This window comes from Heteronotia binoei, chromosome 8 (assembly GCF_032191835.1).
Source record: "Heteronotia binoei isolate CCM8104 ecotype False Entrance Well chromosome 8, APGP_CSIRO_Hbin_v1, whole genome shotgun sequence".
NCBI classification, from domain to species: domain Eukaryota; kingdom Metazoa; phylum Chordata; class Lepidosauria; order Squamata; family Gekkonidae; genus Heteronotia; species Heteronotia binoei.
In genome coordinates, this window is record NC_083230.1 from 75,318,238 (window position 1) to 75,342,591 (window position 24,354).

The 24,354-nt window shown below is 42.2% G+C and overlaps 2 protein-coding genes across 3 annotated transcripts in view; both read right to left on the reverse strand.

The window, feature by feature from the left end:
- Positions 1–2,456: 2,456 nt before the first annotated feature.
- On the reverse strand, positions 2,457–14,767 carry ARL1 (ADP ribosylation factor like GTPase 1). The gene is made up of 6 exons (XM_060245258.1): positions 14,359–14,767; positions 10,726–10,863; positions 7,294–7,375; positions 4,654–4,765; positions 3,295–3,473; positions 2,457–2,791 (listed from the first exon to the last, which is right to left on the reverse strand). The coding sequence occupies exons 1-6, from the start codon at positions 14,360–14,362 to the stop codon at positions 2,761–2,763; spliced, it is 546 nt and encodes a 181-aa protein (XP_060101241.1). The 5' UTR covers positions 14,363–14,767; the 3' UTR covers positions 2,457–2,760.
- Positions 14,768–16,945: 2,178 nt separating this feature from the next.
- Positions 16,946–24,354, reverse strand: part of NUP205 (nucleoporin 205) — a 59,431-nt gene continuing 52,022 nt past the window's right edge. For both annotated transcript variants that reach the window (XM_060245256.1, XM_060245257.1), the window contains exons 37-43: positions 23,261–23,389; positions 23,016–23,142; positions 21,561–21,727; positions 20,618–20,741; positions 19,563–19,691; positions 17,810–17,883; positions 16,946–17,314 (exon numbers count right to left, since the gene is read on the reverse strand). In XM_060245256.1, coding sequence (XP_060101239.1) covers positions 17,162–17,314; positions 17,810–17,883; positions 19,563–19,691; positions 20,618–20,741; positions 21,561–21,727; positions 23,016–23,142; positions 23,261–23,389 — 903 coding nt within the window. In that variant the 3' untranslated portion in view covers positions 16,946–17,161. The remainder of the gene's footprint in view (positions 17,315–17,809; positions 17,884–19,562; positions 19,692–20,617; positions 20,742–21,560; positions 21,728–23,015; positions 23,143–23,260; positions 23,390–24,354) is intronic.

The following is a 24,354-nucleotide window of genomic DNA, read 5'->3' on the forward strand; positions in this document are numbered from 1 at the left end:
TGTATGTAAGGCGGCGACATGGAGATCGGTACACACATTTACCAGACACTATAAGGTGGACAAATGGGCTTCAGCGGAGGCGGCCTTTGGGAGGCGTGTGCTGCAGCATGCACTCTAAACAGGGAAGCCGGTCCCGCCCGGGGATGTCAGCTTTGTTACGTCCCAGTAGTCGGACCGACCCACTGTCCAGACCACCGGAGAACGGAAGATTGGTCACTTACCGTGAAGCTTCCTTCTCGGTGGACTGGCAGTGGGTCGGTCCGGCCCGCCCGTCAGAGGTTGAGCGGCTTCCTGGGTTTTGGAGATGGATCCTGGAGCCTCGTCTTTTCTTTCCTGAGTTCTATGGTCTGTTCGGTTTGGCAACGTTGGTTTCAGTCTCCTATGTTGGAGTTTTTTTTTCTGGAACTTAATAAATGAATTTCCTCATTCTCCTGCCTCAGTTGTGAATGGGGAGGTCGTGGAACTGTTTATTCCTAGGGGGATGCGGCTTGGATACACCTGGCGGGAGCTTGGTGGTATAGGCCACTCCCCCCCTTCGGATCAGCTTGAAGACCCGACCCTGTGAAGAGGAGGAGGAGCCTATACCCAGTAGTCGGACCGACCCACTGCCAGTCCACCGAGAAGGAAGCTTCACGGTAAGTGACCAATCTTCCGTTTTTTCACATAACTAAGGTTGGAAGGCATTCATTTTCCCTTTCTGTAGCTTTCAGATTACATTCTCAAAACAGGGTCTTAAGATCTGCACAGAGGAGGTGGCTTGGGAATTTTATGAGCCTCATTTACAAATCTAGAGCAGGGTTTCTCAAACTTTTCTTTCCTGTGGCCCCATTATTTTTACACTTCTCCTTCATGACCCACTAAAATTTGGGGGTGGAGCCGGGAGACAGGAATTATGTCATTTCCTGTGGTGTCAAGAGCCAAGTGATGTCAACCAAAACTCCACCTTTTTCTGTGATGTCACCTCCAGAATGTCCACCAGTGGGGCCAGGGCACTAGAAGCCCTCCCACTGTTGCTTCCCCTCCCTCCCAGCACCAAGAATACAGACAGAGCATCACTTGCAGGGAAAGAAAGAAAGAGGGCGGGGGGTAAAGGAAAACAAGCCTTCCTCACTATCAGATGACCTCAGCCAGCAACAATTTTGCCCAGGGGTCATTTAGTAAAAAAAAAAAAAAGCTACTGGAATGCCCACTCTCCACCCTTCCTGTTTGAAAAAAACACACTCTTCTTTGCCACCCAGGGCTCCTGGGAAAATCTCCCCAAAAGTACATACTGCAAGGCATAGGAAAGCTCATACCTTGAAGAACATTTCATGGATCTAAAGTGCCAGTGGACGCCAGCTTTTCTCTCAAACTCTCGGAGGGCAGGAGAAGGAAGGAGAGGCAGCCCAGCTCCTCTCTGCACAACACAGAGATGGGGGAAGGAAAGAAGCCAAACAGAGCTCAGACTTTGCAGCCTGTGTCAGTCTTCAAGGCTAGCTTTTCTCTGCACAATGGAAAGGCGAGGGAAGGAAGGAAGCAGAGCAGAAGTCGGGGGCGGGGCTAGCTTTGGCTTTTCTTGTGACCTGGTAGTGAGGCTTCTGTGGCCTGGTACCAGGTCATGACCCTGCAAATGGAAACACTGATCTAGAGCATCCAGAGTCTTTCTAGCATTGCAGGCTCTGTCAGTAAGTAGGTAGATGGGACCCTTCAACCATTTTAATTCACTGTTATCAGTTTAATGCTTTTGTGTGAAAAAATCTACAATAAGTTGTATAAGTACACACTTAGAACCAGCTATCAGATGAAATGGGAGGGGATAATTGCTATTTGATACCTTTGAAGGAAAAGAAACACTGGAACTTACCATACAGATTTTCTACTCAGAGGAGAAAGCAGTGAAAGCTGTCTTCCAACTTTGCTGTCATTAAAACTGTTAAGAGTTGGGGATGCCATCCTTATTTTTTACCCTCCTTGTCTCTTAATTTTCTGAAGTCTTGTTTATTTTTACACACCAAATGTTTTTAAGAAGAAACCAGCCTAATGAACCATCCATCTCAAGATCCCCCACTAGCTACAAAGCCAAGTTTGGGTTTTTATTGTCTTTGCTCTTGTTGCTCACTGTTGCCTAGATAGTTCAGGCAACTATCCCAAACCTTGGAAGCAAGACACAGAGTTAAGTATATTTTCAGCCTCTCTGATTAGTTAGTTAATTTCTCTCACATAATTATACAAATATCCCAACCCTGAGATTGTCAATTTCCTGCTTCAATTCTCCAGCAGTTCCAGGAAGTCATTTGCATCCAGCTTCCTAGCCTTTCCTTACACCTGCGATAGACAGGCAGCAAAATCTTGTTGAACTACAAATCTCCATTGTAGCAAGGTAAGGTCTTATTAAATTGAAACACATTGGTCACCAACCAGTGCAACTATTCATCATACTTACAGGGGACATGCATGAAATAGAAAACCTAGACAAATGATAGTTAAATATATTTATTAGTGTTAAATAGTTTCAAACACTTAGAATTCCAAGTAACAAAGCTTTATTCCAATTTAATCTCATCTTTCTTCAGTTGTATTGGTCATAAAAATTGATGTTACATAACTTACACAAGATAAAAGAAAAGAAGTATTTTAATGTAGTATACAGACATTCAATTAGTTCAGTGTGATTTTCAATGCAAGAAAAAACCCATTTCTTTCAAAGATAATATTCTGTCAGTCCTATTTACAGCATTGCATTAATTCACAGCACTGATGAAGGGAATCTTCAGGCTCATTTCACTGTCTGCTCTTCAGGGTCTCCACTAACCTACAAAGACACATTCGGTTTTGCAATTCAAAAACATTCTTTAGCATGACTACATGTTCCCTCTTTTGAACATAAAAAAGCCTAGCAATGACCATTTCTTTTTTATTTAGAACACATCTATTTTATATTTAGCCAGGCAATGTTCTCACACAAAAGAGCACCCCTGTGATTACTCAGAGCAGGGCACTTTGTGCCATGGGAGACTGATACCCAAACAGAGCATCAACTCAGACACTGATCACCACTGTCAGGCCACTGCTGCGAGCTGTTATAAAGGAGCAAGTTCTTGCTGGTAATAAAGACGGTACTGCATGTGTGTGGCTCATGGTCTATATTCACAGAAGCTTTCTGCCCTATTCCCTGCAGTTAAATGAAGAAAAGATCTGCCATATATGGATCAAAGTCCAAAGTGTATTGATGCACTTTCAACACTCACCCTCTCCAAAATCCCCTTCTTTAAAGATAAAAGTTACATTATGAAAAAGGGCAAAATATCCACTTACCACTCCATTGCCTCATCAAGTCCAGTGCCTTTGGTTGCAGAAGTTTTGAATATCTGCCACTTCCGATCTTTCAGAGCAGGAAGTCCAAGTGCATTTGCCATTTCTGTAGGAGTCATAGCTTGTTCCATATCTTGTTTGTTTGCAAACACCACTAATATGGCTTTCTTCAATTCTTCTTCCTATAAGAGGCAGACGATTAGTAGTCTATGCAACTTAACCTGCCTTTCAGCTCCCAGGCTCACCAAATATCAGGCATACCGTATATGCCCAGGAGGTCATTAGGTTTGGCCTCCCAACATGTTGGCCATCCCCAGCCCAAGAAACACCCGCCTTGCCTCACCTAGGGCCAGGGCTTTTTCAGTCCTGGCCCGATCTGGTAGAATCAGCTCCCTACAGAGATCCAGGCCCTACCTGGCTTATAGGCCTTCCGTAGGGCCTGTAAAATGGAGCTGTTCCACCAGGCTTTTAGTTGATGCTGCGGGCGTCTATTCTTGATCTGGTTGGCCTCCCCTATTGGCACTGTCACCTGTGCTACAAAATGGACTAATATCTGCCATCTCTATGAGATATCATGATGTGAGACGACCAGGTTGGGCAATAGGTGATGATGGTAAAGTTTTCTGAGTGCTGTTGAGTTGTCTGTTGATAAAATGTTTTTATTGTTTTATCATATGTTGTACTCCATCCTGAGCCCTATGGGGAATGGGCGGAATAGAAATATACTAAAATAAATAAATAAAGTGCACAAGACCTACTAGAATGGCTGGAAAGCAAATTTTAACATACAGTGTTACTTTTAGACAATATTCAGTATGAAAACAGAGCAACAGAATCTGATGGGTATTCAAGGGGAAGTAACTACACTAACTGGCAATTTCTGCTGATTTTCCCCTTTCCTCCCTCTCATGTAATTTTCTGAGTCCCTTAACCCCTCAGGAGCAGGATTTAATTCCATTCTGCCATTGGAAAAGTTAGTCTGGATTCAATCCATTGTGTAGTCAGAATAACCATAGCTGTGAGCATTATTTAGGTGTTGGTGTGAAGCAACAAAACAAAAGCTTATACCCAGAATAAAAAACTTCGTTGGTCTTAAAGGTATCACTGGACTCAAACTGTTAGCATTTTGGTTAGTTTAGTTGTTGAAGGGCCAAAGAGAATTCATTTCAGACAAATATAACTATGGATGAACTGTCCAAACCTCTTACATGACTTTTACCAAAAGGCAGCCCACAAACCTAGCACATTGCCTACCTCAATCTCTCAGTAAGCGTGAAGCATTTAATTCACTCTCTTTTATTAGTAATATCAAGACAGAACCTAGAATTAGTATTTGTGTAGACAACCTTCTTTGTTTCATACCTCCAACATGGCAACAAGTTCAGACTTTGAAATGCCAATTCTGTCACTGTCGCAGCTGTCTACTACATAGATGACTGCATCTGTATTGGAATAGTAGCATCGCCAATATGGCCTGGAAAAGAAGCATTTCATTGTTGAAATGACATTTTAAAATCAAATGGAACTATCCTGACTTCATAGTGCTGGGGCTTGAAAGGTCATATTTTTCAGACTGAACAGAAACTAAGCCCATGAGAATGATAACTTATTAAGGGAGAGCATGAACTGTATTCCTAAAGTACTGAAAGACAATTATATCCTATTACACTGGCTGCACAACTACTGGAAGAGGAATCTGATGAAGCCCTTCACACTATTTCTCCCCTTGTCTTTTCATTACAGCTGCTCTTATATAAAACTTGAACTGCTTATTAAGAGTTCTAAAAAAGCAGTTTTGTGGGGTCTAGGAAAGCAAATACTGAAATAGATAACTATCTGGCAATAACTCTGCTGGGCACAGAACTGGAGAGCATGCAAGCTGCTAAATTATGTCTTACATATATATTTCTATAAAGACCCAATGTGGTACAGGAATTTAAAAGTGGAAAACTCATATCCTTTATACATAACGCTCACTATAAAGCTCACTGGGTGGCCTGCAGCAAGACACTACCTTCTCAGAGTTGCTAAGACTCTGCTCCTCAGAGGAAAAGGAAGATATAAATATACCAAATCTAAGGATGCTTCAATAACATTTTTCTTCACTATCAAGTTATGCTACTATCTAGGATAACTGTAACAGATCTTAACTTGTGACATTTTAATGTAGCCATGATGTGCACAATCAACTGTGATATGTTTGAACTACAGTGTATTGCATACACCTCTGTTACTCTACCAGACACATATAACAGATCATAAATCCAAGTTAGCCTGTTGCTTGTCTCCTTTATTGCAGGGGTCCCCAACCCCTGGACCAGTTGCGGTCCGTGGCCTGTTAGAGACTGGGTCACGAAGCCGGGCCACCCCCCCCCCCACCATGGCACTGTGCAGTCTTGTCCCCCCTCATGGCGTCTCCTCCACCCTCCGTTTCTACAATTTTAATGCCGGGGAAGGGGTGGTGAAGCACCACCTTCCCCGGCTCTTTAAGGGCCGACACCACCCCCCCACCAATCAGCCCTTGTTTCCTCTCCACTTCCTTCCTCGGTGTGGGAAGGAAGTGGGAAGAAGACAAAGGCAGCACTGCTTCTTCAGTAGGTCGCCTGCTGCTGCGGCGGAGGTTTTCCCCACCAATCGGCGGGGGGGGGGGGGTGTTGTTCAGCCCTTAAAAGAGCTGGGGAAGGCGGCACTTCACCGCCCCTTCTCCAGCCTTAAAATTGTAAAAATGGAGGATGGAGGAGGCACCACGAGGAGAGACGGGGTGGGGAGGCTGCACGGCTGTGGAGGGGGGGGCAGGGCAGGGAGGCTGCACAGGGGCTGCATGCGCCACAGGAGGGGCAGGGCTGAATTTGGTGCCCCCAACCTTTCAGCCCTGGGAGGCGGACCGTCCCTGGTACCGGTTCCCGGTGCCACAAAGGTTGGGGACCACTGCTTTATTGTATCCAAACAAAAGAAGTGTTTTACAGGGTAACCCCGCCCCCCCCCAATGCAGTTTTGCTGTTCTTTAAAATTTCTTCTCCAGAAACACTAAAGCCTCTCAAGTACATTTCTGATTCATGAGAGGAGTGGAGAGGAGGGAGGGAGTGTCCTAAGAAAGCATCATCTGCAGATGGATTGATAACATTTTTGGTTGCTAAAGAACCACTGTTAAGACCACTATACAGCTTCACACAATAAAACTTTCCACAATCAGTTAACTAAAAAAAGGAGACTGAACATAAACTGATTGTGGAAGGTTTTATTGTGTGAATCTGTCTCTCTCTCTCTCGGCTTGGCGAACGAAGATTTAAGAAGGGTGCAATAGTCCACGTCTGCTGCAGGCTCGCTGGTGGCTGACAAGACCAATGCGGGACAGGCAGGTCCGGCCACAGTGGCTGCAGGGAAAAGTCTGATTTAGGGTTGGTGCTGAATCTGTACAGTGGTCTTAACAGCGGGGGTGGGGGGGGGTTCCTGTTGGCTTATGTGCTGTCCCTTTTTGTTTTTCCTTGCACACTTAGGAAGCTGAGAGGGACAACAAATTGGGATTCTGAATTCAGATGTTTTTGAGCCACCTACAAGTCATACTTTGTTCTGCATCCTGCATTCACACATGACACTATGACAATATGAGCTTAATTGAACTGATTTATTTTAACATTTGAACACAACCAGGCATGTTTGTCTGCCTTTACTGCCATAGAGGTCAATAAATATGGGTACCTTGAAAAACCATAAAATGTAACCTGCATGGGGAGCAGATTTACAAGTTGGGTATTATGCCTTTCTTACACATACACCATTCCCCACGGGTTATCTCACAGCATTTTGGTGGTACTGGCAAAATTAATAGAAAATAATGAAATATGTTCCACTTAACTAATATCGTGCTGTTTTATAAGTACTGAAGCCAGTCCTTTAGAGACCATTACAGAATTCTAAAAGGATTACATGTAATGAGCAAAATAATTAAGAAGCTAAGCCCTATTTACTTGTTCCTGCTGACGTCACCAAATAAGGTTATACCTGATACTTGTCTGTCCTCCCAAGTCCCAGACTTGAAACTTCAGATTCTTGTAGGTTACTGTCTCAACATTGAAACCAATTGCTGGAAGAAGAAAAAATCAAGCAAAATAATCTCCTTTTGCACATCTGGGGAATCCTCACTCTACAGTGTAGAAACTTCTACCTATCAGATTTTTATCCTGCTTTTTCTCCAAGTAGCTCAAAGTGGCGTATGAGTCTCTCCTCTTCCATTTCCATATTTTATAGGGGGGGCTAGTTTTGCTACTTGTGCAGTTGTGATAATACACTTTACTACACAAACTTTTCAACAATATATTTTGTACTATTGATTTTTCAAATGCTCAAAAAATCAAGAAAGGTCATTACCTTTAAAGCCCTATATGGCCTAGGACCTGCCTACCTGAGGGACCGTCTCTTCCCACATGTTCCCCAGCGAGCACTAAGATCAGGAACCCAAAACCTCCTGGTTGTCCCCGGGCCAAAGGAAGCCCGCTTGAAAGTTACAAGAGACCAGGCCTTCTCCGTAATGGCTCCATCTTGGTGGAACCAGTTGCCGGAAGAGGTAAGGGCCCTGCGGGACCTTACCCAATTCCGCAGGGCCTGTAAGACATCCCTCTTCCGGCTGGCTCACAACTAATCGGCACTGAGCACTGAGTACTGAACATCGAATACTGAACATCAAATACTGAACTTGTAACCGATGAGTGTAGCTGTAGGACCGCCGTTTGATTTTAAAGTGTATGTATATAACAAATGTTTAGATTTTTAACTATAAATTATGAAATGTTAATTTTAATGCTTAATTTTAGATTTTATGTTAGTTTTATATGTTGTAAGCCGCCCTGAGCCACCTAGTGGGAAGGGTGGGATATAAATCTTAGATAAATTTAAATAAATAAATAAATAAATAAATAAATAAATAAATAAATAAATAAATAAGATAGTAAGAATCCTGATCCTTCTGTTAGGAGGATGTAGAGCTTTGAGATATAGTAAACAATAGTTTTAAAAATGAGATTTTCTTTATTTTGTTGAGTCTATTTTGTAATAATAATTTAAGTATTTGAACTATTGTGTTATCTGGTGACTGCCAAATATGTCTCTTCAAAAATTATGTGGTTGAAAATTAACCTGATTGAAAATGAAAACCTAATTTAAGGCACACCTGTTGAAACAGAATTTTCATATAACAGGTTGATTGTGTTTGTATTGAAAAATTGATGGTGTGGTTCTATCACTGGCTCCTACTGTCAAGAGCCTGGGCATAATTCTGGATGCCACCTTATTTATGGAGGCCCAGATCACAAATGTTGCCAAGCTGGTGTTTTTTCAACTGCACCAGGTTAGGCAGCTGTCTCGCCTTGACCTAGCAGTATAATCCATGCAACCGTGACCAGGATAGACCACAGTAATTCACTCTACTTGGGCCTACTCTTCTGCTTGACTTGGAAGCTCAAATAGATCCAGAATGAAGTCGCATGGATCTTTTTGGAGATCCCTCGCACTGCACACATTCAAGCTGTGCTGCATGAAGTTTTGGTTTTAACCTTTAAGGCCCTCAGTGGTCAGGGACCACATAACCTTTGAGACTGCCTCTCTCAGCATGCTCCTGGAAGTGTTACGCTATATTTGGTGGTCTCCCCAGTCCAAGAGAGGTTCAGCTGTTCTCAACAAGGGCCAGGCCATTGCCTGAGAACATCCATGCCCTATGGGAGTTGCTACCTTTCAATAGGGCTTGCAAGGCAGAGATATTCTGCCAAGCATTTGGTTGAGGACAGCGATGGTTTAGCACTCTTGTATCCCCACCATCTTCCTCCTTATTCTTCCATATCCCCGTTATCCGTGGATGGTGGATATAAAAAAATTTTCTCCGCCATCTAGATATTATACTGATTTATTGTCAATGTTTAAATTATTTTAATGTTGCTTTAATTCTTATTATCTATTATATATATTTATGATATAAGGCACACTGAGTTTTGGTTTTAGGGAAAGGCAGCCAACAAACTGAGTATGATGATGATGATGATGTAGACACCTTTGCCAGTCACCAAATACCATAGTTCTTCCAACATTCTTCATTCTTTAGGTTAGGCACTGGCAAATCACCACAAGTGTTGGCTACTGATCTAATGAGGGATGTTTCTCTAATATTATCCCAATTTACTATTTGATTTTTGTAACTGGTTCACTAGAGGCCAAGTACATTTACTTCCTGTGTCCTGCAGAACAGTGATCTGCCCAATAACTACCGTCAACCTTTGCTTCTGATTGAGACTGTTTACTTTTGTGGGCAGGACAAGGCAGTAAATCAAACAGACAGGAACACGAAAGAGGCACCTTTTAGTGCTGAATCCAACTAGCACTTGTTTACAAAAATGTATAGCTGGAATTGTAAAAGACACACTGCCATATGATAATTCTGTGGTCATAACTGCAATCTAAAACTAGGTGGTATAGTTAGCGGTCATTTTGTAGAAAAATAGGCGGTGGAGCTCATCCAGGGATTGTTATGCAGCTGTACATACTATTCAACAGACAAGGAGGTGGAACTCTCAGAAAGGTGCAGGAGCTGTGCTCCTGTGAGTTCCCACTGAATCTGAGGCCTGGGTATAGTGTATGGAAAGGAAAGGTCCCCTGTGCAAGCGCCAGTCGTTTCCGACTCTGGGGTGACGTTGCTTTCACGGCAGACTTTTTACAGGATGGTTTGCCATTGCCTTCCCCAGTCATTTACACTTTCCCACCAGCAAGCTGGGTACTCATTTTACCGACCTCGGAAGGATGGCAGGCTGAGTCAGCCTGAGCTGGCTACCTGAAACCAGCTTCTGCTGGGATCGAACTCAGGTCGTGAGCAGAGCTTAGGACTGCAGTACTGCAGCTTTAACACTCTGCGCCACGGTGCTATATTTGGTGGGGCTATATACCACTTCCTAAAAAAAAAAAAAAGTTAAAATACTTCACTTCTGAGATTGTTCTATAAAGGTTTTAGTATCAAATCAAAATGCTTTAATTATGACAGTACATAATGAATACAAACCTAGTTAGGAAGCACCTAAATAATACACAGACATTAGTTATCACTGAAGTCACTGATTTAAACAGTCTTAGTTTAAGTTTTTCCACCATTCTTTGAGGTCTACAGTACATAATATAAAATGGATAGAGGCAGTGTTTACAATAACAAAATTTACAAGTATTGTTTGCTTTTCAAAATATTATCAGAATTTTACTATTAATTATAAAACCAAATTTAAAAAGAAAGAGCTCAACATGATGGAAGGGGGATATCGCCCATGATTCTAACTCTTTAACAGATCTATGTTAGTGGCCATCTATACTTATAACACATTTGATAGTAAATGAGTAGTAAAGGAGAGAGGGTTGTATGTATTATATGGCATATTTCAAATAACTGTTCAGAAAAACACTTACTAGGAATGGTAGTCACCACCTCTCCAACTTGTAACCTGTAGAGAATAGTTGTCTTTCCTGCTCCATCTAGTCCCAAGATTAAAATTCTCATTTCCCGAGTACCAAATAAACTGGAAAAGATAGTGGAAAAAAAGCCACCTGGAAAGAACAAGAATCATTTTTTTAAAAATGCATGACATCATCATTATCCTAATTAGCAGCAGTCTGTTTCCAGACCTCTACTAAGAAGCATGATGTGTTTTCAAGATATTAGCTCCTTGTAGATAGATCCAAATAGGCAGCCATGTTGGTCTGAAGTAGCAGAACAAGATAGGAGTCAATTGCACCTTTAAGACCAACTCAGCTTTATTCAGAACGTAAGCTTTCGTGTGCATGCACACTTCTTCAGCTGGTGGGGTTTGAAATGCCAAGTGGTACAAAGTTAAAAACCAATAGCAGAATAGTAAAATTAACAAATTCAGAAAACCTTTGATCTGGGTTGCAGTTCTCAAAATGCATGCCTGGAAATTCCCATGTGAGAAAAATTAGCATTTATGAACTGGTTCTTATACAGGTGCAATGAAGTGTATGTTTTAATGCACTTTATACATTCTCTCCAATACATCAACCATTTATAAGTAATTTCCCCTCTTCTGTAAAAGAGCAAAATAAGGAATCAAATACCAAATACCAGTACTTTGTGTATGGTCAATACTGCAGGGTTTCCCAAACTTTTATTTCACATTGCCTCGTTACTTTTACACTTCTCCTTCGTGGCCCACTAAAATTCGGGGATGCAGCCATGAGACTTTGGGCGTGTAGTTGGGAGACAGGAATTATGTCATTTCCAGGTCAAGGGCCAAATGATGTCACTTCCGGGGCACACTGAACCAAAACTCCACCTTTTCCTGTGATGTCACTTCCAGGGCAATCCCCAAACCGTCCTATTCTTCTGAAATAACTTCATTTTCAGAAAAATCTCTCTGGAACTCATGCTGAGTCAAAATGGGGGTGGAAAGTACGTGGTCTGCAACTTTTTCATACATTCTCAGGGCTCTCTCTTTCCACCCCCACACCTGCATGCACCTATCTGTTTGAGTGTTCTCTAGCTTGCAAGCACTCCTTATGCCCATTTTCAATTGCCTGCACCAACTACACACCCCTTCCTCAACAGCACTGGCCAGTGCATGCAGTTGGGAATGCTGTTGCCATTGCCATCAGGAATGCCAGCACTGTGTACCACCCACACTGAGCCCTATCAGCTGTTCTACCTCAAAATATGCTGACACATTTAGTAGGCCCTTCCTTCAGCTGCACCTGGTTTCAAGCTACAACCAAGCTTGCTTGGTTTCAAGAAAATCTTTTGACAGCTATTTTTCCTACTTTTCCTTGGCTGAAACACTGGGAAATTGCTGTGAAAGGTAGCAGAGAATTGCATTGCAATTAATTAATTAATTTCAAGTTATATGAAGTTCATTCAAGCTTTTCTGCAGTTATCCAAAAAAGAGTATTTATGAGGGGCTTGCAGCTTTTTACTGGCTGTGTTTCCCATGCCTTTAAAAGCAACCCATTCTGCAGATATTTAGCCAGTGAACTTCTTTCATCCTTTTTAATATCTACAGGAGGAGTTTAATGTTGGTGTCAGACAGCTGTTAAAAGCAGGACTAGTAAAATGGTGCCAAGTTCATAGTATCATCACTTCCAGTGCTGTCGAGATATACGGCAGCAATCTCCAATAATCTCTTTCTGCCCCACACCTCTCACTCTCACAGAAATCTCATAGAAAGGCCAGCTGGCTACAACCGGGGGGGGGTGTGTGTGTGTGCCAACTTTTCACTGGCAGAGCTCAAAAAAGAAAAGAAAAGGCAGAGCTCCTATGTCTGCAACAACATTATGATGAATCCAGTAAAAATGCAAGGAAAGAAAGAAAGAGAAAGGGGAAGTAAGAAAAGAGAAGAATGAAATGGAAGGACAGGCAAAGAAAGTAAGAACATAAGAGAAGCCACGTTGGATCAGGCCAATGGACCATCCAGCCCAAAATTCTCTCACACAATGCCCCAAAAGCACCAGAATGTCCACCATTGGGGCCAGGGCACTAAAGCCCTCCTACTGTTGCTCCCCACCCCCAGCACCAAGAATACAGACAGAGCATCACTTGCAGGGAAAGAAAGAGGAACAAAGGGGGGAGAAAGTCTTACTCACCATCAGATGACCCCAGCCAGCAACAATTCTGCCCAGGGTCATTTGGTAAAACAAATAGCTACTGGAATGCCCACTCCCCACCTCTCCCAGCTGCAAAAACATCCCCCCTTCTTTTCCACCCAGGCCTCCTGGGGAAATCCCCCCAAAAGAACATATTGCAAGGCACATGAAAGCTCATACCTTGGAGAACACTTCATGGGTCTAAAGTGCTAGTGGACTCTGGCTTTTTTCTCAAACACTGGGAGGGGGAAGAAGGAAGGAGAGGCAGCCCAGCTCCTCTCTGCACAACACAGAGTCATGGGAAGGGTTCAGGCTTTGCAGCCTGTGTCAGTCTTCAAGCCTAGCTTTTCTCTGCAAAACAGAGGGTCGGGGGAAGGAAGGAAGCAGAGCAGAGCTCAGGCTTTGTTGGGGGTGGGGCTAGCTTTGGCTTTTCTTGTGACCCGGTATTGAGGATTCCGTGGCCTGGTACCAGGTCATGACCCTGCAAATGGGAAACACCAGTCAATAGAAAACTTTACAGGAATTTCTGCTGTAGGCTTAGGATACCAAGAATGTGGGAAAGCTTGTACATATATGAGAATCAAGGATTTCCATACAAGGTCAAGACCCTTTGCATGCTTCAATTTTAGTTTATCTGCTGGCAAAGCGAACATATCCTTTGCACTCTCATAGGCAACAGAGGAGACTGCACGACTGTGCAGCACAATACAAACGTGGGCACTATGCATTTTATGTTGTCCTCCTCTGTAGTGGAAGAACTGAGCGGCGGGGTTTTTGGGGGGGGGGGGGGAATCTGAACAAGTAAAAAACACTATGCACTCTTTTAAATTAGGTTAGGCAGGAAGGGAGGCCCATATGACCGCAATCACCGCTGCCTAAAGAGGAAAATCCCTGAAAAAGGAATGCTACAGTTGGCACTCTGGGTCCCCTCCCCCGGCTCTGACCAAACAACTTGAGGCTCTGGCATAAGCATTCCAAACCAGGCCAGCGCCGGCCTCAAAACCATCGCTGTCTCGACCCTTTCCGGGAACGTTTCAGAGCGAGTGGGAAATGCCCTTGCAACGGCCTGGAAGAAGAGCACATTACGCACGGGGGGGGGGGGGAGGAGGAGGTGAGGCTCGTTTCTTTAGGAGGTCCCGAAAAAGCTCTTTCCTGCTCCTGGGAGGCCTACCCGCCACCAAGAATCCGACCCCCTCAACCAATTCCCTGCTTCCCAACTGAGCGAGAGCCTCAAAAGAGTGTCTTCTGCTTCAGACACCATTAACGATGCTTGAGCCTGGGACAGCAGAGCAGGAACCTTCCTGGTTCCGCTCACAGCTCTCCAGCATCAAGGGCAGAGAACAGGTTCCCGCTTCCCCAGAGCCCCCGCGAGCCACCGTTGCCAGGCGACCCTTTTTCCTCCCCCACCCCGGGACCTGCGTCCGTCTACGACATCGCTGGCCTTCCCCTCACCCATGGTGGAGGCGTTTTCCCGCGCCGCTTCCCCAGCCGAGAAACTCCGCAGGTCCCCTCCTCGTCCTCAGGTTCTGCCACCGCCGTTAACCCGGAAGTCGCCACGAAGCGGGTTCCACGTCGGCCGCGATCCTCACTCGCGCCTGCTGCGTCCCTCAAGGCAGCAGCTGACCCGGTGAGCAAAGAAGGCGCAGTTTTCGGATTAGATTTTTCGATAGGTGACGGAGGAAAAACGACTTCGCTACCACCTTTTCGCGCTTAAACAAATGGAGGTCGTGAAATGCTAGAAAAATTAAAGAAAATGCAAAGTGCTCACGAATGTGATTTCAAAAGGTGTGTGACGAATCTACGGCTGCAGGGGCGGGGCAGTGGAGGGTTCTTGCGGGCCAGCGCTCGAGGAGGCGGGGTCGAATTGAGCCGCCTCTTAGCCGCGTGCGAATTTGCGGCGGTGGCGATGGAACCCTCGCCCGCCCAGAAAAAACGCTCTTGTGGGTTGCGGGCTGGTTCCCTGATAATACAATGAGCGCTGCATGCACGCATCACAGTTGTTTGGTTAGTTATAAGGTCTAGCGGAAGGCAGAGCGAACTTTTTAAGACGATCCAGGGACTGTTAATCTGTTGCAGGAAAAATGAACAGGGAGATTGTGGCGTCTTTAACACCATAATAGTAGCTGCTTTTATAGGCGCAATTGTTTCTTCAGATGGTGGACGCGAGGCTACATGCTATTTGCTTGTATCTGCACAATGTTTTTTTTTTCATGGCAGTGAATTCCCACTTCCAGCAGATAAATGCAGCAGAGCCTTCCCTGGTGATTCTGGAGAGTAGCCCATTTAGTCTGTTACAGCAATAACTGGAGTCTTGTGGACTAACAAATTTTATTCCAGTATAAGCAGCCATCCCATAACAGCATGCTCCTGCATAGTTAGCCAACCTCAAGGTGGGGGCCAGAATTACAATAGATCTCTAGAATAGAGAGACCAGTTTCCCTGGAAGGAAATGTCAGCTTCAGACAAGGGAGTCTAAGGGGAAAGGGAAGTCAAAGAGCAGGGGTGGCCAAACTTGCTTAAAGTAAAAGTTGAGCAGAATAAACATCAGATGAGCCATGCAGGATAAACATCAGGTATTTAAGAACCACGAGGAGAGGTGGAAAGAAAGCAACTTTAAATGCATCGTTCAAGCTGATTAACAGTAGTGGGGGCTTCAAAAACCACAATATGTGTGAAAGAGCCACGTGGCTCCCAAGCCACAGTTTGGCCAGCCCTGTCATAGAGTGATGTGTCCTCACTGCTGAGCTCCCTCCCCAAACTGAGTCTGCTCCAAGTACAACCCAACTGGAGTTAGAAACTACTTGGGGAAGGAAGTCCCATTGAACAAAGTGGCTGTTATAAATATGAAAGGACCAGCAGCAATACAGAAGAGATTCTACTTCCGCTTTAGCTACAAGTAGATGGAACAAAAATTGTGTAAACACTGAGGGTTGTTTTGCACAGTAGAATGGACAGAAAGGAACATGCTCTGCCTATGACTCTCAGCCTGCCTTATAACAGTATTCTTGTTCTTTCTTACTGATGACCAGTTTCCATTTTGTTCTTCCAAGTATCTAGAGCAGCTGATGTAACCTAGACAGCAAAATGTGGACTGCAGTGCCAAACCCACTTGTGCAACCAACATGGTGATGAACATGGCTGCCCACCTGGATCCATCTTGTGCAACTTGCTGTTCCTTCACTGCTAGAACAGCTATGTATTTATTTGTACAATAACATGCAGCGAATGTGGCCTAATCTCATCTTTCTGTAAATCAACAATGACACTCATCTGAGAAACCAATGGCATTAGTCATTTATCGTGACTCTTTTGAGTTTAGTATAAACTCCCAAAAAACACTGCCAAGCTGAAATGTTACTCCACTTATAGTTTTGTTTTCAGATCATGGGGGTTTATGACAACAGCTAACTAGAATTATACTCTACAGTGCAGCTTCTACACTGCCTTCTGGCTTTAGGTAACTGGTTATGACAAATTAGGAGCCATCACTGGTTTAGACCTAAAATGACTAGGGGGATTATCTCCAGCCCACAATTCACTCATGGCCTCTTAAAGAGTGATCAAGAGCATTCTCTAGTTCCTTATCTATGTTTAAGATGTTAGAGGATGCTTGGCAAAGGCAATCTGGGAATCTTTTAGATGCAGTGCAAAGCTTTAATATTTGTTGGCTTTCACTGAACAGGGATGGGGTGATATGAAAGTCAAGTGTTAATATTTTATAGGTTTTTAAACATCTTACGTCAATTTTGGAATGGAGTAGTCCTTGAAGTGCATACATATGTAAAATTAAAAGCCATTGTCAGATAAATAAAGAATATTAGCCTACACTGTTTTCTAGTTCTGACAGCATCTCACAATACAAAACTCAAAGATTTTACCTCCCAAAGTCAACATTCAGAATACTCACTGTCAATATGTGTATGTTTCTGGGGTTGTGAAAGTGGCAAAAATGAGCTTAACTGTTGTCTGATTTCTGTTCAACTATAGTACAAATGAGTTTAGACTTTACATAGTGTAAAAGCTGTTGCAGATTATCCCATTTCAGTAAAAATTGTTTTATTCTTGTACTGAAATACTATCACTAAAAAACTTTATTTTTCTCCTCCATAGTTGAGAATAGGAAGAAAACACAAAACTGAATGAAAAATTATAACAAAATAACCTTGATCATAATTTAGAAAATGTCAATTCTACAAAATGCCAGTGCGGCCCCTGTTCTTTGTTATGAATGTCAGTGGTGCAAACAAGAAGTTCTTTAAGTCCTTGATATCCTTAGCAGTCCACGGATGCGTCTAACAAGTGCTTGAATGAAAGTGTAGCGTGACCGAACCTTAGAATACAGGCCTTCGATATCAAGGAGTTTCTTCTGAAGTGATTCCCCGAAACTGTTGGTGGCCTCAATCTGAAGCTGAGGGAGAGAAAGAAGGGAGGAATGTAATTTGCCCATTTCAACAATTACTGTTCATGGTTCCAAGTCTAAATAAAGTTACCTCTGTGTGTGTGTATGTATATTAGAGAAGCATTTACCAATTTACTAAAGCAGATACAAGGTTAAACAAGGCTATATCTTGTTTAATAACTGGCTAATAAAAAAAGATGATGAAACCTAAATATTTTAGGTATTTGGTTTTAAAATTAATTTTGAACTAATTATTTTCATTTACAAAATACAATTTTAATCTACTGAATCATATTAATATCCAGAAAAAGAGGTGGGGGAGGAAGCAAGAAGAAATTGGTTAATTTTTCTTTCTTCTGACCATTTAATGGATGTGAAATATTCACCATGGAACGTGCCAGTAGAGTTTTAGGAGTTACACTATATTTTCCTTATTACGTGAAACAACAAATAACTTTTGCGGTATCACTGAGATACTGTTTCTTGTTATTTAAAGGCTCTTACCTGATCAATATCATGTTGGTTTACTCTACTCAACCCACTTCTAAAATCCAAATAAGGATCTGAACTGAAGGAATCTTGGAAATAAAAGTGATAGCAGTTATTTATGTTCAAAACAAGTTTTCAAAAAGACAATAAGAAACATCAGTAAGTAACATGAGATATCAGTGATAACATTTCTGTATCAATAACTATTGCTCTATAGACACACTTTTTATTCTTCATTTAATTTACTGAATTTCTATCCCACCCTTCTCTGCAAGTGGGTTCAGGGTGGGTTACAACAGGATAAAAACAATTTCAGTTAAAACAATTCCAGTTAATCCAATTAAAATCCCAGTAACATAGTTTAAAAAAATGGCAAAATAATAATTTAACAAAACTTCCAAAATAAAGTCTGTATGCATGTCCAGATGGATCAGAGTGTTGGGCAGGTGGGCAATACAGGATGACATAATACAGATAAAAAAGCAGGCTGGAGCAGGGGAGGCCGATGTCAACAGACACCTGCTGCCTCAATCAGAGTCCTGGCAGAATAGCTCTATTTTACAAGCTCTGTGGAACTGTAGTAAGTCCTGCAAGGCCCTGATCTCACTTAGGAGAGGTTTCCACCAGGCTGCAGCCAGAGCTGAAAAGGCCCTGCTGAAGGCTAAGCAGATGTCTTTGGGGTTGGGGATCACCAAAAATGCTGTTCCAAAGAGTGTAAGATTCTCCAGGTAACATGGTGAACGGCTGTCCCACAAATAAGTTGGCCCCGGACCACATAGGGCTTTAACCTTTAGGGGAGGGACAGTGGCTCAGTGGTAGAGCATCTGCTTGGTAAGCAGAAAGTCTCAGGTTCAATCCCTGGCATCTCCAACTAAAAAGGGTCCAGGCATGGAAAACCTCCGCTTGAGACCCTGGAGAGCCGCTGCCAGTCTGAGTAGACAATACTGACTTTGATGGACCCAGGGTCTGATTCAGTAGAAGGCAGCTTCATGTGTTCATGTGAACCTTGAACGTGATCCAGTGCTCAACTGCAAGCCAATGCAGCTGGCAAAGCACTGGCTGTATGTGCACCTCCAAAGACAAATGGATCAGGAGGCACACCACTGTACTTTGGAATAGCTGCAGTTTCCAGATCAGGATCAAGGACAGCCTAACATAGAGCAAGCTGCAGCAGTCCAGTCTGGAGGTGACTACTGCATGGATTACCATGGCTAAGTCATGGGAAGAGAGAGAAAACCAGTTGCCTGATCTAATTCTTTTTCTGATGTAATCTTCCATCCAAGTATAACTGTGAAAGAATTAGAACTTAATGTTCTTTTAGCCAGCAAAACCATCCTCCCAGTTAAAAACAGTCTATATGGGATTACCAGAAGTAGAGAGAAGAGATTAGGCCAAGGAGGAACAGGCTCCAGGGGACCTTACAATAGCTGGCTGAATTTCTCACCACTGGCCCCTTTTAGCTTGTTGTGGTCTCTCTCTTTCCCAGCTCCCCAAATCCAGAGCAGTGACTAGTTCCTACAAAACCCTGCTGTTGCTGTCTCTTTTGAAGTGACAGTATCAGCTAAGACCTTTACAATATGGTCAACAAGTAGTATATGGTTAAGTTTACATATGACCCAGTGAAAATCAGTCCTACCAATGCAAGCACAAAACATTTAAACCCAAGTAAAGCAGGCTAAAAATCACCCAGTGTTCTTAGATGTGCTTTTTTTGAAAAATTTAGCCGTAGGCTTAACACAAAAATGTCAGGGAGTTTGATAAATATTACCTTGTATTTTTCTGCTCTTCAATTGAATTCTGGAGGCTAAAAGAGAATCTTGGGAATCTGCTGGGGTGCAGTACAGCAGATAGTGTTCCAGGTGCCGCCAAAGAATAAAAAGGCAGATTTCTATAATATCTGCAAACCTCACGTAAAGGATAACAGAAGGTTTAGAGTGATTATCTGGAGTTGTAACTCTCTCTTTGGAGATGGGGGTGGATGTGGAAAAAAAGTATTGTGCATATACTGAATGTTGTACACACAGCCTCAATGGAATTACTAGCAAATAACATTCTACATGTCCACATTCAAGATATCCTCTGCTACCAACCATATTTACAATGCACCAGGTTATTCAGCCAACAATCCTCAAGCACTTGCACAAACAGAAGCACACTTCACAGGTGTTTTTTTCATTAATATCTTTAAAACATGTCTAGAAGACAAAGATCTATACTTTTTGTTTATGCTGTCTTATACTGGCAATTATGTACATTAAAATAGTTAAGAATGTTTTAACATCAAAGCTGCATTGTGTTGTGTGTTCTGGTGTTAATAAACATGGCTTTTGCTACAGCTGCTTGACCAATAAGTTAGAAAAAAAATTACTCATGACCAAAAAATTAAGAACCTTTGCATTAAATATGGTACAAGAAACTTCATTTTTTAAAAAGTACTCAACTGTGCTTGCTGTCCTCTTAAAGAAACATCCTAGAATTAGATTCTGACATTCCTTGTGATTCAAACCCAGATTTTATTTGAAGGGTTGTATTGCTGAGCAGTTGGTCAATGAAAATACAGCTCATAATTACCTACATAATTGAATAGTTTCGTCTCTTAAGTGCCACATATTAGCATTTTCTGCAGTTCAAGAACAATTAAAGAAGCTTTGTAGGGATGAAGGGCAGAGAAACAAGACCATCTTTACACTGGATTTAATTATCAGGTTCTCAACTCTTATTGGCAAGGCTATCTGCAATTTTTCAATGTTGTGTTTGAATTTTAAAAGTCTAAGTTTTTCTCAGTGCAATTTAAAAAAAACACTTATAACCACCAAAGGATACAGCAACACAGTGAAAGCAACTTGGCTCGATTGTTGATTAGCTTCACCAAGCGCCGCCGTGCCACAATATACTTTTGGGCAGTTGAAATTTTGTCCACTCCAGCAAGCAATACTGACTGGCAGAGCTACAGGAAGATGAAAATACATGCAAATATTTGTAGCTTAAACACTGTAAAGCTCAATTATTTATTTATTTCGATTTATATCGCGCCTTACCCCACCGAAGCGGGCTCAGGGTGGCTCACAACATAAAAATTCTAACAATAAAATTAAGAATTAAAATACATTAATAATTTACACAATAAAATAAACGCAATTCATCAGTGTGCTATCCCAAAGTCTTCCTTAAAATATTCAGATGCCGGTCAGTTGTATGCCAACCGGAAGTGGACTGTCTTACAGGCCCTGCAGAATTGCCTAAGGTAATTACTGTAAAGCTTAACAGCTTTGTAAAATTCCATTAACTCCACCTCAAACATACATATATATAAATAAACCTGACATCCCAAACTAAAACAGGCTACATTTAATTTACAGTTCTGGATTGTTAATGTTATTCATCTGATTGAAATGTTTTGCATTTCTGTTCAGAGCAATTAATTTATAACTAGCTTGATAACTGCAAATGATGAGAAAAATTCTAGCTTATCTTATTTTGAATGGGAAAGTAAAAGCTTTTTTGTCTTTCCAGTTTCAGAATACACATCTTATTGTGGCCCTTATAAAAATTAGTAAACACCATGCTGTTAAAAAAAATTAACTGAAGTTTTTCTGAACTTCAATATAAAATTGTGGCCACCAGGTTCCTCCCCTCCATCTCCCCTCCACCTTCAACTGCAATCCATCCCAACTGCACAAAAGGCAAACTTATAAGGCCACTACAATAAAAATGAAGTAAGCCTACCTCAGTACTGAAGATACGCAGGAATAAACAAGGTATTTACCTCTTTTATTTCATCTGGTGGTAGCTGCTCCACATTTTGCAACTTGCTAACACTCTGACGATGGCTATCATAGTAACTGAAGAAGTCATTAGCACTCTGTTTTAATAGGTAGACAATTATACCCAGGCCAGGCAGACGCCAATACTGGATTACTGGAGCTTGTGTGTCTAAAACAAATTACAATCCACATTAAAGAAATCTTCCCATGTTCCACAGAAACTCACCTTTGTTGTAGCATTAGTTAACATAAGAGGTAATAATTATATACCAGACGTGTAATCCTGAACAGAATTATGCCTTTCTAAACCCACTGAAATCAATGTGCTTAAAAGGGTATAACTCTGTTCAGGATTGTTCTGCAGATAATTGAACGTCTTGAACCTCACAAGTAGGCATAACTTTTAATTCAATTTGATTCTAGAATCACTGCCAGCTTCTGGTTCTGTTGCTGGCCAACTCAACATACTTAAATTTCTGTACTGCTTTAAATGGAGTCATTTCTGTGGTTTTGTCATCATGACACACTTGGAGATTTAGGATTACAGTACAACACAAACCGTTAAGAAAATAATGTAAATGCCTGTGCCTCCAAAGATAAACTGTGCTACTCTTTTATTATGCAATTGTTTATTTGTATGACACATTTCCCACAAATAAAGCTATGTATTGTGTAGAAAATGTATCTGTTCAGGATGAGGGCTCTAACATAAAAATAGATCACTTCACTTACCAACTACCATTTCAAGCAGTTATGTGAACTGGCATTCAGTGCCCCACATAGTTCTTAAAAGCATAACAATAAAAAGCATACTTGTCCATCTGTATGAATGCCTCTTTCACCCTTGGAAGCAACCAACATTATTATGTAAATAATATGCCCTTTGAAGGACAGCTTCAAAAAGAGTCACTAGATGGATAAAATACACCTTTCCCACATGCAAAACAAACTAGCTGTACAAGTTTTGCTACAACGTCCGACCACCACTAATCCTTCATCTATCAGACCTAAAGCAGTTTTTTGCAACATGATGCAAATTTCATCTCAGTGCATGAGAATACTTGTGGAAAGGAAAGGTCCCCTGTGCAAGCACCAGTCGTTTCCAACTCTGGGGTGATGCTGCTTTCACAACGTTTTCACGGCAGACTTTTTACAGAGTGGTTTGCCATTGCCTTCCCCAGTCATCTACACTTTCCCCCCAGCAAGCTGGGTACTCATTTTACCAACCTCGGAAGGATGGAAGGCTGAGTCAACTTTGAGCCGGCTACCTGAAAACCCAGCTTTCACCAGCGATCGAACTCAGGTCGTGAGCAGAGCTTAGGACTGCAGTACTGCAGCTTTAACACTCTGTCACAGGGCTCTTTTTTGAAAACTTGTGAGGGTTTGTTAATTTCTTAGTCAATACTTTCAGTTCAGCTTTTAGAATATACTTCACACCAGTAAAACCACAAACCCACCTTGTCGAGGTCCATCTCGATTGATGGACTCAGAAAGGCTGGGAGTGAACAGGCAAATGGTGTGTTCAAATGCAGGGGCATTCTTTACCATAAGTGACTGGCAGTACTGCATCACATTGGCACAAATCTGCAGGAGAAGAAACAGTGTGGGTTAAGAGAACCAGTGGATGTCATGACACAGAAAAAAATATATTTTGCAATTTTTGAAAAAGGACCCTTGGCCATATTATAAAGCAAGATCTCACCTGTTGCATGGCCAGCTCCATTTCGTCCCTCTTATTCACTCTGTCTCCTTCTGCATGATCATCTTGCAGCTTAAACTGACGAAGTCTATCTGAGCCACTAAACCGTGTCAGAAGGCTCAAGCACTGGCGCTGGTGGCAAAGGAAGGTAAATAAATTTGTGTTTGTTTTGTTTTATTTGTCAATTAGTGTTTCTGTTGTTGCTTATAATTTATTTAAGGAGACAGCATGCTACCCTTAAGATGTTGCAGGATACTTCTAATGACTGTTATGATGTTGGCCTGAAATTCTTGTCTCCCCCCATTCAGATCAATGATGCATACCCCAATTAAATACACCTTTTATTGCTAAAAGATACTACACTGCATTTTATGAAAGACCCAACAGTCCATACTTTGGCTGTAACTCTTGAAGTTCTCTATGTATACTGAGGCTTCTCAGTTCTCTTCTATGAAGATGCCCCATATGTACTATGAGAAATCCCAATCAAACAAAATATTGTCATTCACAGAAAAATAACAGAAACCCTATGCTTAGCATCGTGTCCCATGACTAGCAAATAATTCATATATATTTTACTCTCCAGTAATACCATTACATACAAACACATACTACATTCTGAATATCACACAGATGCCATAAAACTTTAAAATTACAATTTAGTTTATCTCTCTGATACCACTGTTTACTTTAAAGGATTTATTTCAAATTTTAGTCTACAGCTTTATTTTTTTGTGCTGCTGATGGACCCTGGATGGTGCATCACTTGTGCCAGCCCAGAAGGTGAAGAGCCTGGGGGATGATTTTGGATGCCTCACTTTCCATGGAGGCCCAAGTCACCACAGTTGCCAGGTCGGCCTTTTATCATCTTTGGCAGATCAGGCAACTGGTACCCTACCTACCCCCCAGGATTTGGCTGCAGTGACCCATGCAATAGTCACTTCCAGGCTTGTAACTCACACTACACGGGCTTGCCGTTGGGATTAGTGCAAAATGTAGCAGTGAACCTGCTGACTGCATCATCTGCATGGGCTTGCATTTGGGCCGGTGCTATGCCAACTGCACTGGCTACCAAGTGAGTACCGAATCCACTTGAA

Bases quoted from the DNA above. Each gene is read 5' to 3' on its own strand.
- ARL1 (XM_060245258.1), bottom strand. The intron at 4,766-7,293 runs GTATAACCTTAT...CTTCTTTTCCAG, and splicing joins GGAGGACAGACAAGTATCAG to GCCATATTGGCGATGCTACT. The intron at 2,792-3,294 runs GTAAGTGGATAT...GTGTCTTTGTAG, and splicing joins CTTGATGAGGCAATGGAGTG to GTTAGTGGAGACCCTGAAGA.